General features: G+C 41.8%; 1 protein-coding gene across 1 annotated transcript in view; it reads right to left on the reverse strand.

Moving 5' to 3' along the window:
• LOC134314261 (inositol polyphosphate-5-phosphatase A-like) overlaps positions 1-13,734 on the reverse strand; it is a 227,699-nt gene that overhangs the window by 17,202 nt on the left and 196,763 nt on the right. The window contains exons 10-12 of the mRNA XM_062994820.1: positions 13,428-13,523; positions 11,947-12,021; positions 3,634-3,704 (exon numbers count right to left, since the gene is read on the reverse strand). Of these exons, the coding sequence (XP_062850890.1) occupies positions 3,634-3,704; positions 11,947-12,021; positions 13,428-13,523 (242 nt within the window). The remainder of the gene's footprint in view (positions 1-3,633; positions 3,705-11,946; positions 12,022-13,427; positions 13,524-13,734) is intronic.

Raw genomic sequence — 13,734 nt, forward strand, 5'->3', positions numbered from 1 at the left:
TTTTACAGTATTTCTGACCTTTTGTTTCTCTACAAAACATAACACCAATGCCTGCGATTCCAGCTGGTGATAGATGGTGTAGTGTGAAACCCCCTATCGCCAATCAGTTGTGTAGTGTGAAAGCCACACTGACTTAAAAGGCTCCTGATTACAAGAGATCCAGTTGTGTAGTGTGAACTGTACAGCGACCTGACGATTGTGTTATGCTTCCTCTCTACTGGTGCTGACCTCTGCCCCAATTGAGGAGAGTGAACTAACACACGCCCCCTCCGACACATGTGCAGCAGCCGACTGCATCTTTTCACACGCACAAGGTGAGTTCATATGCGGATCAGCTTTGTGTACGAAGATATGAGGTTCCTATACAGGTATACCCTCCCTGTATGAACAACAAGCCAATTGTGGTTCATATAGCCGCCCAGCCCAGTCGGATGGAGTTTAGAACTGACAAGTTCGAAATGTCAGCGGCGCGGGCGTAAAACTTTTATTGGAGGAATACAATTTAACCTTTAACATATTTACTTAATAGGTATATTTGGATGGATTTTGGTTTGAAGAAAGCCAAGGGGTGTTTTAACCCACAGTCTGACTGGCAACTGGTATGTACCTTGGGCGATTTACTATGGTATGAGCAGCTGGTGGAAACCATCAAAATGAAATATTGCTTTGTGTGGTCTTGCACCAGCCAAGTTTCTTTCTTCAATTTCATATTCCAGAATGATAATGAACCCAATACATACTTTCAAAATTATTCAAGAGTGGGGTAATGAACACTAAAATGAAGTAAAAAACCTTTCATGGCACCTCTATTCATCAGTACTAAGTATTAATACATATTTACTGAATGCTTTGCAATGCAGACTATGAAGTTGGTCTCTAAATCTTTTATACCTTGAAAAATGCTTTAGCATCATTTTATAAACCATTTTTAATTGTTTCTTGTATGGCATTATTTCTAAATAGCTCATATTTTATAATGTTTTGTAGTAAGTTTCTATTAATTTGTCCACACACACACACACACACACACACACACACATTGACACCACTTACACACAGAGATTAAAAATTAACCAAGGCCATCATAAAGATACTTGATGCCTGTTGTAATAAGCCTTTATGCATCTTTATGTAAGTGTATTTGAGTTGTCAAAAAGGCTAAGGAGCGTTAGAGGCTACGTAACCCTACAAACACAAGCCTTAAGTAAAGTGTCACAATTAAGGCAAAGATTAAGAAAATAAAAGTCCTTTTACATTTGTAAATTAATGGAACTACAGTCTGTTCACACCCTTATAAATGATTATTCATAAGTAGGTAAAAAGTAAATAACTGAGATCACAAAGAGTGGAAGTGTAAAGTGTAGGAAAGCTGTCAGGGGTGAGAGAAAAGTGTTAAGGTGATTGAGAAGAGTGTGTTTATCTATGGGTGTGTGTGTGTGTGCGTGCTCATCCTTCCATGGCTTCATGCAATAACCCCACAGATGGTCAGGGGTGTTTCAGGGCTGTCCATGTGGAGAACAATCACTGAGTGCTTGATTGCTCATGAAGCACAAGGCGTATTTGACAGGGGAAGGAAATTCTGTGTGTGTGAGTGTGTGTGTGTGTGACCTGTTTAAGTTTAACCAAGCCTTGTCTTTTCTTTCACCTCTTACAATAATGTGGCTTGTAGCAGACACTACCTGCATCGAATCAAATTTTATATACTCTTTAATGGATTCGGATTTTCAAATTCATCATGGGCGGCGGCGCGAGAGAATCATTTGCATCAGCTGCTCGCGGGTCTCCATTTCTCACGGCGCGCCAGAAGAATCAGGTATATATACAGAAGACAGATGAGAGCAAAAGTCACCGAGTGTAAAAGCCCAATAAATCCACCTGTCACTTATGCAAAGCCATGTAAATGGAGTCGGCTGATTAAGACACAGTCGGTTAAAAACGCGCACATACCCGCTCGTGCTCGCACCCCTCGCCGCCCCTCCTTCCACCAGCCAGTGGAGCAGTTTATCAAGTAATTATTGTTTGATTACAGCATTTCATTATCTACACTGATTGAGTCAGCGCCGATGCCAAAGGTCAAGCGCCATTAGCGGTGCGATGCTCCGGGCCGGCGCGCTGGGAACTGCTGGCCCCCTGCCGCCTTTCTCAAAGGCCTAATTGTACATTCATTTGTTTGAGGAAGAGGACAAGAAGAGAACGGCTGCAATAGAATATTCATGCTGTTCTGCCTCACATGAACACAACCGGGCAAAAGATGAGGAAGCGCATGTTAGCTCAGAAGCACGGGAGTGGGGTCTGGCTCTGGTGTCTGTCCATATCAATGACAGATATCAGTGGAAATATATATACATCAGACAACGGAAACTGGTTAAACACTCACAATCCTATAAGAGTTCAGGACAACAATGTGTTTCAGACAGTCGAGCAATGAATAAAGGCTTTTTGTCAACTTGTCAGGGTGAACCTTTACATTCTTTATTTACTGGACATGTGTAGCAGAGGTTTCAGAGAAATAACCTTACCAACTTAATAAAGCATCTGAGGTACCTCCAGAGAGAGAGATAATAAGTATGAAGGTTTAAGGCCACTGTGACAAGTCTCGGCTTCTAGTAATTACAGTTTAAGGTTCACCTTTCAACACGACAATGACCTAAAGCATACAGCTAAAACAACACTGAAGTGGCTTTGGAGCAAAGGCCTTAAGTAGCCCACTCAAAGCCCATACTTAAACTCTAGCCAGCATCTTTGGAGAGACCTGAAGATTGCACTTCATATACACTTGCCATTCAATAAAATGGATCTTGAGAGGATCTGGCATGAATATTGGGATAAACTGCCCAACACTGCCCAAAACAACACTGAAGTGGCTTTGGGGCAAAGTCCTTAAATGTCCTTAAGTAGCCCACTCAAAGCCCATACCTAAACTCTAGCCAGAATCTTTGGAGAGACCTGAAGATTGCACTTCATATACACTTGCCATTCAGTCTAATAAACCTCGAGAACATCTGGCATGAATATTGGGGTAAACTGCCCAAATCCTGAATGTGAAAAGAATGTTTAGGTATATCCAGCTGTAACTGCCACCATGGGCCTTGAGTATATGTCAGTATAGGGTTTGAATTCTTACATAAATAAGAAATTTTAGTTTTTGTCATTATGGGAAAATAAGTGTAGATTAATCGTAGATCAATTAGCAAAAATTTTAAATACAATTTACAATGCAATAAAATGTAAAAAATATCAAGATGTCTGAATACAAGAAAATCTGCTGTAAATAAATCTTAGTAACAGCTCTACAATATCATACCAGAATATCTATAGTATTTTAATTAATTATTAATTAATATTAATGATTATTTCCCTGATTAAAATTTTGGTGCATCTGGTGCAGCCAAAATCTAAGTCACTTACTTAGTCACACAAATGGACGGGCGGACACACACACACAGGAGCAATTTAGAATAAACAATTTGCATCCTATGAGTTTTTGGAAGGACCATGACAAACTCTTTACAGACAGTAAGTAGACGGTTGATTTAAACCCAAGTACCAAGACCCATGTAACTATATGTCACCCATTCTAGTGGAGGTGGAGTTTAAAGAAAAGATATAGGAAGTTAAGAAATAAGGTCATACCTGGGAGGAAAGGAGATTCCCAGCTCATTTAGATCTTTAAAGAAAGCCAGCTCCTTGTCAAACTCTAACAGCTGTTGAAAAAACAAGAGAAAAATGTAAAACAAGACATTTCATGGACTATGGAAACATATTTTTGCAGAAGAGGATGAGAAAATGGTCATGGTTCCAAAGCCAGTGGGCCATTTTGTGCTGTAAGTGTAAGCTGGTACGAATAAAAACATCAGCAGATTGTTGATATTCCAGGATCTGATTAACCACTTTAGTATCAGTTTGCATAATTACATAAAATAATATCAGAATATATAAAGGCACAAGAACGAAGATCAAATAAAATCAGATAAAATTCTGTGACTTATATATATACACTGATTACTGATTGGCCATAACATTGAAACCACCTCCTTGTTTCTACACTCACTCACTGTCCATTTTATCAGCTGAATATATTTTGGGTTGGTGGACTATTCTCAGTCCAGCAGTGAGGTGTTTAAAAACTCCAGTGTTTTATCCACTCATACCAGCACAACACACACTAACACACCACCACCATGTCAGTGTCACTGCAGTGCTGAGAATGATCCACCACCCAAATAATACCTGCTCTGTGGTGGTCCTGGGAGAGTCCTGACCATTGAAGAACAGCATAAGAGGGGGCTAACAAAGCATGTAGAGAAACAGATGGACTACAGTCAGTAATTGTAGAACTACAAAGTGCTTCTATATGGTAGGTGGAGCTGGAATCTGAAATTTTATCTGGAGGATTTTAACTTCTGCCTAAGTTTGTATTTAAACCTATGTGTTTGTGTGTGTGTCCTTTGAACTGGTCTCCGTGAACATGCATGACGGTGAGTGCTTTTCCTCACACTAGTGTGTGTGTGTGCGTGTGTGTGTGTTCATCAATCATGCCTCCTCCCAGCTGTACAGCCTCAGAGGGAGTTGTGCTCTCGTCTTAGATGCAGGCATGACGGAGACAGAATAAAGTCATTAATCAAAGCCGAGCAGAATAATTAGCCAGTGTGTGTACACATTAATTATGAAAGAGACCAACAGGTACAACTGACACCTGCATCACTGCCTCGACTCTGATCTGACAGCTCACTGCAAAATAAATGCTCATGTATCCATCTGCATGATTGTTTTGTTGATCAGCGATGTTACTAAATGCTGTGGTTATGTATTATGATCACACTGCACATACAAATTCACACATTGAATCTCGATGAACAGCAAATTTAAGTTTGAAATAATTACTGATATAAATTGTGTAATTTGTGGAGAATAAAATGACGTAACGACAGTCAATGGAAACCAAAATGATCATCACATCTTGATCCACTCACAATGCAACTGTGAGTATGGCCCCCACATGCTTACATGCACTCCGTAGAACATCTGTGCATGCTCCTGATGAGACAGCAGATGGTGTTCTACCAGACCAGACCTGTATTAGGGCATCACTAAGCTTCTGGACAGTTTGTGGAGCTACTTGGTGGCATCAGATGCACTGATACATGTTGTTGCTGAAGTTCTTAATTGGATTCAGGTTTGGGGAATGTTAGGGCCAGTCAATAGCCTTAAAGCCTCTGTCATACAGGCAATGCCTACAAACTCTGGTCACATGAGGCAAGGCATTGTCCTGCACCAGGAGGAACCCAATGGCTCTAAGGATTTAATCCTGGTACATAAGAGCACTCAGGGTACCGTTGGCTTTCACATGGAGGTTGTGCCTCCCCAGAGCACCACTGACCCACCGCCAAACCGGTCATGCTGGATGAAGGTGTAGGTTGCTTTACTTTCACCACATTAAAGAGTCTCCAGACTCTTTCACATCTGTCTCATGTGCTCAGTGTTCTCTCAGGAGTGTATGGGGTGTCAATGATGGACCTGCCAACTCTGGTGTTCTCTGGTGACCTTCTGGCGAATGCAAATAAAGCTGCAGGGTACTGGGCTGTGTGCACAGGTCCCACTAGAGGATGTCGGGCCTTCATGCCACCCTCATAGAGTCTGTTTTTGACAGTTTGGTCAGAAACATGCACACCAGTAGCACACTGGAAGTGACTTTGTAGGGCTCTGGAAGTGCACCTCCTGTTCCTCTTCATCCCGTGTCCTGGTATCTTCACCATTTTCTTAAAACTGTGCTGGTAGACACATACTTTCTTGTGACACGCATATGGACATAGAGAAGCTGGACTACCTGTGCAACCTACCAGTTGCACTCTACTACCAGTAGAGACAAAGACACAGTAATTGTATGTGGCCACCACCTTGGCCATGATGCCCAAAACCATTCCCTGTTTGTTGGTTGTCTTGCTGTTGCCTATCCAGTGCACCTGTTGTCATTCATTGGCAGCTAAGCTGGTAAATTTAATTCACAATTTAATCGACTCTGTGTTATATCGTGATGATTAAGTGTTCCCTTCGTTTTTTTGAGCAGTGTATTAGTGCAGGCGGTGGCGTGTTCACTTGTCTTGGTGGTTCAGGAGGGGAAATAAGATGCATCCATCACAGTACCAGAGTCAGAGTCACACAAACAGATTTACAATATGTAAACAATATGCTTGAATGCATACGTGTAACCAGCTCTGTGCACGGCCGAGAAGGACACTCAGGATGGACAATGTGTGGGGTCATCTGTGTTGCTTAGGAAGGGAGGCTCAATTCTGCATTAAACTAAACACTAACAGTCACTATTGTTAATATTATGTATTGTTTTAAGCCTAACGCTCAGTGGCACAGCCAGCAGAAAGCACTTTTGTATTGCTGTGTATGAAGTTAAAAACTTATATCGCTGTCCACAAACTCCAACATTACCATAGCAGGAACACTTAACACTTAGTGATGGATTTGAACCCGTTTCACATCCAAGAACCAGCCATTTGCAGTGGACAAGCTCAAAATGGTTTAAATAAGGCATCACCAATGCTTGATAAGTAGAAATTGGCACAGTGGTCTAGAAACGTTTTGGGCAATTGGGTAAGTCATGCTACACCGATCAGCCATAACAAAACCACGTTCTTGCTTCTACACTCACTGTCCATTTTATCAGCTCCACTACCATATAGAAGCACTTTGTAGATGAGCGATCGTCTCTGACTTTACGTCTACAAGGTGGACCAACTAGGTAGGAGTGTCAAATAGAGTGGACAGTGAGTGGACATGGTATTTAAAAACTCCAGCAGCGCTGCTGTGTCTGATCCACTCATACCAGCACAACACACACTAACACACCACCACCATGTTATTGTCACTGCAGTGCTGAGAATGATTCACCACCTAAATAATACCTGCTCTGTGGTGGTACTGGGAGAGTGACCTGACCATTGAAGAACACCATGAAAGGGGGCTAACAAAGCAGTCAGTAATTGTAGAACTACAAAGTGCTTCTATATGGTAAGTGAAGCTGATAAAATGGACAGTGAGTGTAGAAACAAGGAGGTGGTTTTAATGTTATGGCTGATTGGTGTATAATGGTGTGATGAGTTGGTTTAAGTGTATTAAGAATATCACAGCAAAGGGACAGTCTGAAAACCCCTAGAAAGAACCCTAGAACTAAAATTTCACACTACATTTCATCTTGGCACAATTAAGCTGAATGATCCGTCAGTCTGATAGCCGAGCAATAAAAACTGAGCCTTGTCCAAGTTCATTGCTGCTGTGTTATGAGGCTTGCGCAGTTTATCAGCTACCACTGACCTTGAGGCTGAAAGGGCTTTAAGGAGATCACAGGGTCACATATGAGACAACGACCCAGATGAAGAAGTGCCACGAAAAATAAAAATAAACATTAGCAATAGCTGAAAATGGTGCACTTCCCCTCAATAAGCCCAGCACCGTAAATCACGGCGGCTTCGATTACCCCGGAGTCGAGCTTTTCTGGAAGACTACACAGCCGGGCGTCCCCTGGCTCTCTAGCAGCTCACGCTACGTCTCTCGCCATAATTGTGCTTTGATTTATACTTTGTCAAATACGGCCATGACAACATTGGCCGCCATTAAACGCCATCAATAAGAGCTGGGTGAAAGGTCATTTAATTTTATTTTTACGTCGCACACTTTGCCTTCATTGCAGAGCTAAAGCAGCCCCCAACTTTTACGAGGTATTCATTAGTTTGTGTCAAAGCAATATACAGTCACAACTCAACTGGAAGGAACAAAAAAGCAGCTCAATCATGTTACAAATTCATTATATAGTTATTAAGTGAGACAAATGAATAAAAATAAAAATCTAATCCATCTCTTAACTGAGTGCTTGTGATTTAAGGATTTATAATTTTAAGCAGTCCAATCAAACTATATAAAAGAGGCAGTAGATCAAATAAATACATTTATTTATTCATTCATTAATTGTTTGTTTTACCACTGGGGCAGCACGGTGGCTCGGTGGGTAGCACTGTCGCCTCACAGCAAGAAGATCCTGGGTTCGATCCCCAGGCGGGGCAGTCCGGGTCCTTTCTGTGCAGAGTTTGCATGTTCTCCCCATGTCTGTGTGGGTTTCCTCTGGGAGCTCCAGTTTCCTCCCACAGTCCAAAAACGTGCAGTCAGGTTAATTGGAGACACTGAATTGCCCTACAGGTGAATGTGTGTGTATGTGTGTCTGCCCTGCAATGGACTGGTGTCCCGTCCAGGGTGTTACTGTGTGCCTTGCGCCCATTGAGAGGCTGGGATGGGCTCCAGCACCCGCGCCCCCCTGATTTGATAAGCGGTTGAGAAAGTGAGTGAGTGAGTGTTTTACCACTGCTTTATTCTATTTAGGGTCACAGTGGGTACAATTCATCTTGCGAATGACAGAAAATACCTTGGACAGGTCACCAGTCTATTATATGACACACACACACACTCACACACACACACACACACACACACACACACACACACACACACACACACACCTATGCCAGTTTAAGTACCTTCAATTAACCTGACTGCATGTGTTTATACTATAGGAGTAAACCCACACAGACATGGGAAGAACATGCAAACTTCAAACAAATGAGACTATATAAACTACTCCTGCTCCACCTGAGAATTGAACCCAGGAGCTTCTCAACCTTTTTTCAGAAGATTTTGGAGCATCTCTGTGGGGATTTAGACACTAAGTAAAAAGAGAATTTGTATGTTTAATGTTTAATTCGTTACAAACTAATCAAAGCAGGACTTTATGGGTCTTGTTTTGTGCACAGTCATGCTGAAATAGGAACAGGGTTTTGTATGTACCTGTAGGTAATAAGTGTGGCTAGAACAAATAAAAATAAATATCAGTATTAGCCCATTACATTTGCTGCATTTAGCAGACGCTTTTATACAAAGCGACTTACAGTTATGACTGAACACAGTTTGAGCAATTGAGGGTTAAGGGCCTTGCTTAGGGGCCCAACTGTGGCAGTGTTAAGGCTTGAACCGGCAACCTTTTGATTAGTAGTCCAGTACATTAACCACTGAGCCACCATTACCCATGCACTGTGCACCACTGCTCACTTCCCCTCAATAAGCTCAGTCCTGTAAGTATATACTTGTAAGTAATGGGAACACCTTATTTTTATAGATAGAAGGGGTGTCCACAAACTTTGGCCAAAAAGTGTATATTGCATTTTCCAAATGGTGAGGATCCTAGGCATTCTCCAAGAGCAGTGTAGGTTAGTGTGCTGGTTTGGTGTGCCCACTACTACTGAGATCTGGGGATCCAGTGTTTGAATCTCGGCAGTGCTATCAGCCGGTCGGCAACTTCATGGCCATGACCGGCAAATGTCCAAGAGGGCGGCTGATACAGCCTAGCCACTGTGAGGCGCACTTGTCAGTGAGTTCATGATGCCGGTTCCAAGCCCAGACATATAGAAATAGGAGGATTCCGCCAGGAAGGATATCTGGGGTAATAACTGTTCCATGTCTGGTACGCGGATCAGATCTGCTGTGGCAACCCCTAAATAAGGGAGCAGCCAATGGAAAGGGAAAAATATACGTTAATTTAGGTATGATCAATTATGTTATCAAATATAAGTACAATTGTTGGGTGGAGTGATTGTACGTAGTGCTAAATGCTCATTGTGTCTAACGTCTGTTTCCAGAACGCTGGGCTCGGATGCTTAGCGCCGCCCGACAGGAAAAATATGGACAAACCCAAGCACAAGGACCATGTTATTTATTTATTTGGACTATTAAAAACTCTTGTGGTTTGAAAAATGTGCTGTCCGAGGACACCAGAAGCGTGGGGTGCCTGACAGAAAAGTTCATCACTCGAGCCACTACTCCCTCCCCGCACTCTCTTTCCTCCCGTCCCAGCGGCCGGTAACTACAGCAGATAAAGTTACAATAAAGAGATACTAAAACAAAATCGATAGGAAGATGAGCGATCGAGCGAGGGGAGGGGAGACACGCTAAGTACGTCCCTCGGCTGCCGAACGCCTCGGCTGGCTGGTACACATACTAACACACACACACACAGACAGACCCTCCCCCCCACCGGCAGCAGGCCCAGTGCCCCCACGATGCAGTGGTCCCGGAAAATTTAATCTTCCCAAATCCTCATCAGAGCGCTCCATCCTGAGCGCCTGACAGCCACCCGGATAATCAATTACACAATTTCGATGGGAATATCGACTAAACAAAGATATTAATCATAGCAAAAGTCAATAGGCATGGACACATTCAATCATGTCCCCACCAATGATTACTCCTTTCAAAACACAATAATTATTTTCGAGAGCTGCCTCGAATTAAATTTCTGTCAAGCTGGTACAAGTCTAGTAGTTGATGAAGGATGCTATAGATTTTTATTTATTTAATTTTTTTTGGTGGGAGGGAGGGGGGGAGAGGGACATTTGTCGTTTTGGAAAGGTAGTTTGTTTCTAAGGCTCATAAGACAGTGTGTTTAACTAGAACATGACCATTAGATGATCTCTCATGAGCCATCGCATCATTTATCTTAGTGCAGATGCCACTGATGTGAAACACACACACACACACACACACACACACACACACACACACACACTCACACTCACACCTTCATCTATACAGTCTGTGTCTATATAAGCACACATTCAGCTGTGTTATTACAATCCCACTATCAAACATTTTGAAAAAATAAAATACAATTCTCACCTCACATCAAGAAGGGTCTGGGTTTGATTCCCCAGCCAGGCAGTTAAACATGGGTCCTGTCTGTGTGGGGTTTGCATGTTCTCCACTGTCCGCGTGGGTTTCTAACTAACTCACTCACCCCCTCCCCCCCCACTCACTCACTTACTTACCCACTAACTCATTTACTCACTCACCCACTAATTTACTCACTCACCCACTTACTTACTCACCCACCCACTTACTCACCCACTTGCTCATTTACTCACTCACCCATTTACTCACTCACCCACTCACCCACCCACTTACTCATTTACTCACTTACCCACTCATTTACTCACTCACCCACTCACTTATTTACTCACTTACCCACTCATTTACTCACTCACCCACTTACTTACTCACCCACCCACTTACTCACCCACTTGCTCATTTACTCACTCACCCATTTACTCACTCACCCACTCACCCACCCACATACTCATTTACTCACTTACCCACTCATTTACTCACTCACCCACTCACTTACTCACCCACCCACTTACTCACTTACCCATTTATTTACTTACTCACTCATTTACCCATTTACCCACTCACCCACAAACTCACTCACCCATCCACTCACTCACTCATTCCACCCATGGGCATTTTAGAACCACCAGTCTGTCTTCAAAATATTTTGGTAGGAGTAACTAAAGAGAACCTTCATGCATTGGGAGAACATGCAAAACCCCTGATGGACACGGACCAGAGCTGAGAATCAAACCCAGTTCCTATCTATCTGTCTGTCTCTCTATCTCTTTACAATGTAGACAAACAGAAACTAAATAACTCAACAACTAAACATAATTTTTAAATGTCTGGACAAACACATACAGATGAGGACCATTCACTCCGGTCACTTTAGACCACAGCACTGATTCCAGCACTTTTGGACTGTTTGAATAATCAATCTGATATTAAGGAAGGGCTGCGTGAGCGTGTGTAGGTACATAAATCACTTTTCGTTTACGCCTCCACCCATCAGATGCCTCAGACGAGGTGCCTAATTCGCAATTCTTGAGTTTAAAGAGTAATAAAAAAGGCCTGTGGATGCACTAGATCGATGTCTTTGATGTCTTTTTGATGATCTGAGCAGAACACAGCATGCAGCGTCCATATAGGGAGCATATTCCATCCATTTAAAGAGACAAAGAAATGTAAATGATTTACACAAAATAAAAAAATCACAAAGCTTACCTGTATTCCATTGTTTTCCCGGAAAACGTCCTGGTTAATGTAGTTAAAAAGCTTCTTCTCGACATGTAGTACAACCTGTAAGAGAAAACACTAATCAAGACTGGATGAAGAGGCAAGATAACAAAGATAAAGGGTCTGTTCGAAAACCTAGTGAGCTCTTTACATAGACACATTTTACGCCATCCTACGCTCCTGAGAAGAAGGCTGTTTGAATTTTTAAATGCCCTAAAATGCTGCCTTATGAGGTGCCTTATTTTAAAGCTGTTAACTGCCTGAATAACAAGGGAGCATCCGATGCTTCCTTACCGGTGAAGGTAATCCCAGCATTCAGTGTGGCACAACTTTTCTAACAAAAAAATGACAAATATGGCAGATGGAGTTCTTTTTAAATTTAAATAAATTCCCATTGATTTTTAATCTGTATAAAAGTGCACAAGTGTCATTTATTAGCTAACTCGGACATGTCAGTGACAGTTTCACCATTTTCAGTACACGGAGTCTAAGTAGTGCATCTAAATAATCTGCCTTATAAGTACAATGTCTTACTAGAATCCTCTGTACTTCTGCAGCTACCTGGGTAGGAAGTCGACAACAAGGCAGCTCACTAGGTTTTTGAACAGACCCCAAAATCATAATAACAAGTCACTGGTGAGTTTAAGCCCTGAATAAAAGAGGCAGGACGAAGAAAGCAGTAATTATAAAACAATCAAGTAAAGGTGAGATGTGGTACTGATGCAGAGTGGATTCTCTGAAACTAGCTCTGTAGCTGATGTGCTTTACTTCATTACTAGCATGCAAACGTCATGAATGCATTATTATTTCTTACTCCTTTTGGCTGTTCCTGTTAGAGGTTGCTATAGTGGATTAATCATAACAGTTTGAAAGACCTGCTAGTAACGTCCTGGTCTTTTTTGTTCCAATAAATTACTGTTTAACAATTTAACACAATTGGCTCTCAGAGTTGCGTAAATGAACAATAGATGCTTTCATGAAATCAGCACAAAAAACAATGATGTGCAGTTATTAAGCCTGTGTGGAAATACCTCAAGTCAAGTCACATTTTTTTATATAGTGCTTTTACAATGGACATCGTCTCAAAGCAACTTTACAGAATCCAGGACCAACAGACAAAAAAAACCCTATTGAGCAAGCCGAGGGCAACAGAGGCAAGGAAAAACTCCCTTAAAATTACAGGAAGAAACCTCGAGAGGAACCAGACTCAGCAGGGACCCATCCTCATTGGGTGGCCTGGAGGATACTTTAAATGAATAGGATTTACACAAATCATACAAACACAAAATTTAATTTAACTGAAAGTAGTAACTAGCAAAAAATAATTGGAGTTCTTCATTGTTCAGTCCAGTCTGTGATAAAGTCTGTTGTAAGTTCTGGTTGTAAAGACCTCAGTGTCATATAAACATAAAACTTATATATGAGAAGCTTTAAAAAGTGCATTTATGTGCATCGACTGCAGGTTGCACCTTTTGGTCGTTATCCGTCTCTTTGAAGATGAGTTTGTCCACATCACCAGTTTTAGCAGACGGAACTGTTTGCAAGCTGCACATGGAGCACAGATTCTGGAGCAAGACAAAGAGAGGAATTTATACATTAGTACATATTAATAATGTCTAGGTTCTTTTAATACATTTCTACATACTCAAGAAAACAATAACAATGCAGACATGCAGTGAGATAACTGTATAAATAACTGTATAAATCACAGCATCTTAAAATGTTTCAGTATGGGTGGTGATCCTCTGGTTGTCATTTTTATGTATTCTTGTGCAC

The sequence above is a fragment of the Trichomycterus rosablanca genome, chromosome 5 (genome assembly GCF_030014385.1).
Source record: "Trichomycterus rosablanca isolate fTriRos1 chromosome 5, fTriRos1.hap1, whole genome shotgun sequence".
NCBI classification, from domain to species: Eukaryota; Metazoa; Chordata; class Actinopteri; order Siluriformes; family Trichomycteridae; genus Trichomycterus; species Trichomycterus rosablanca.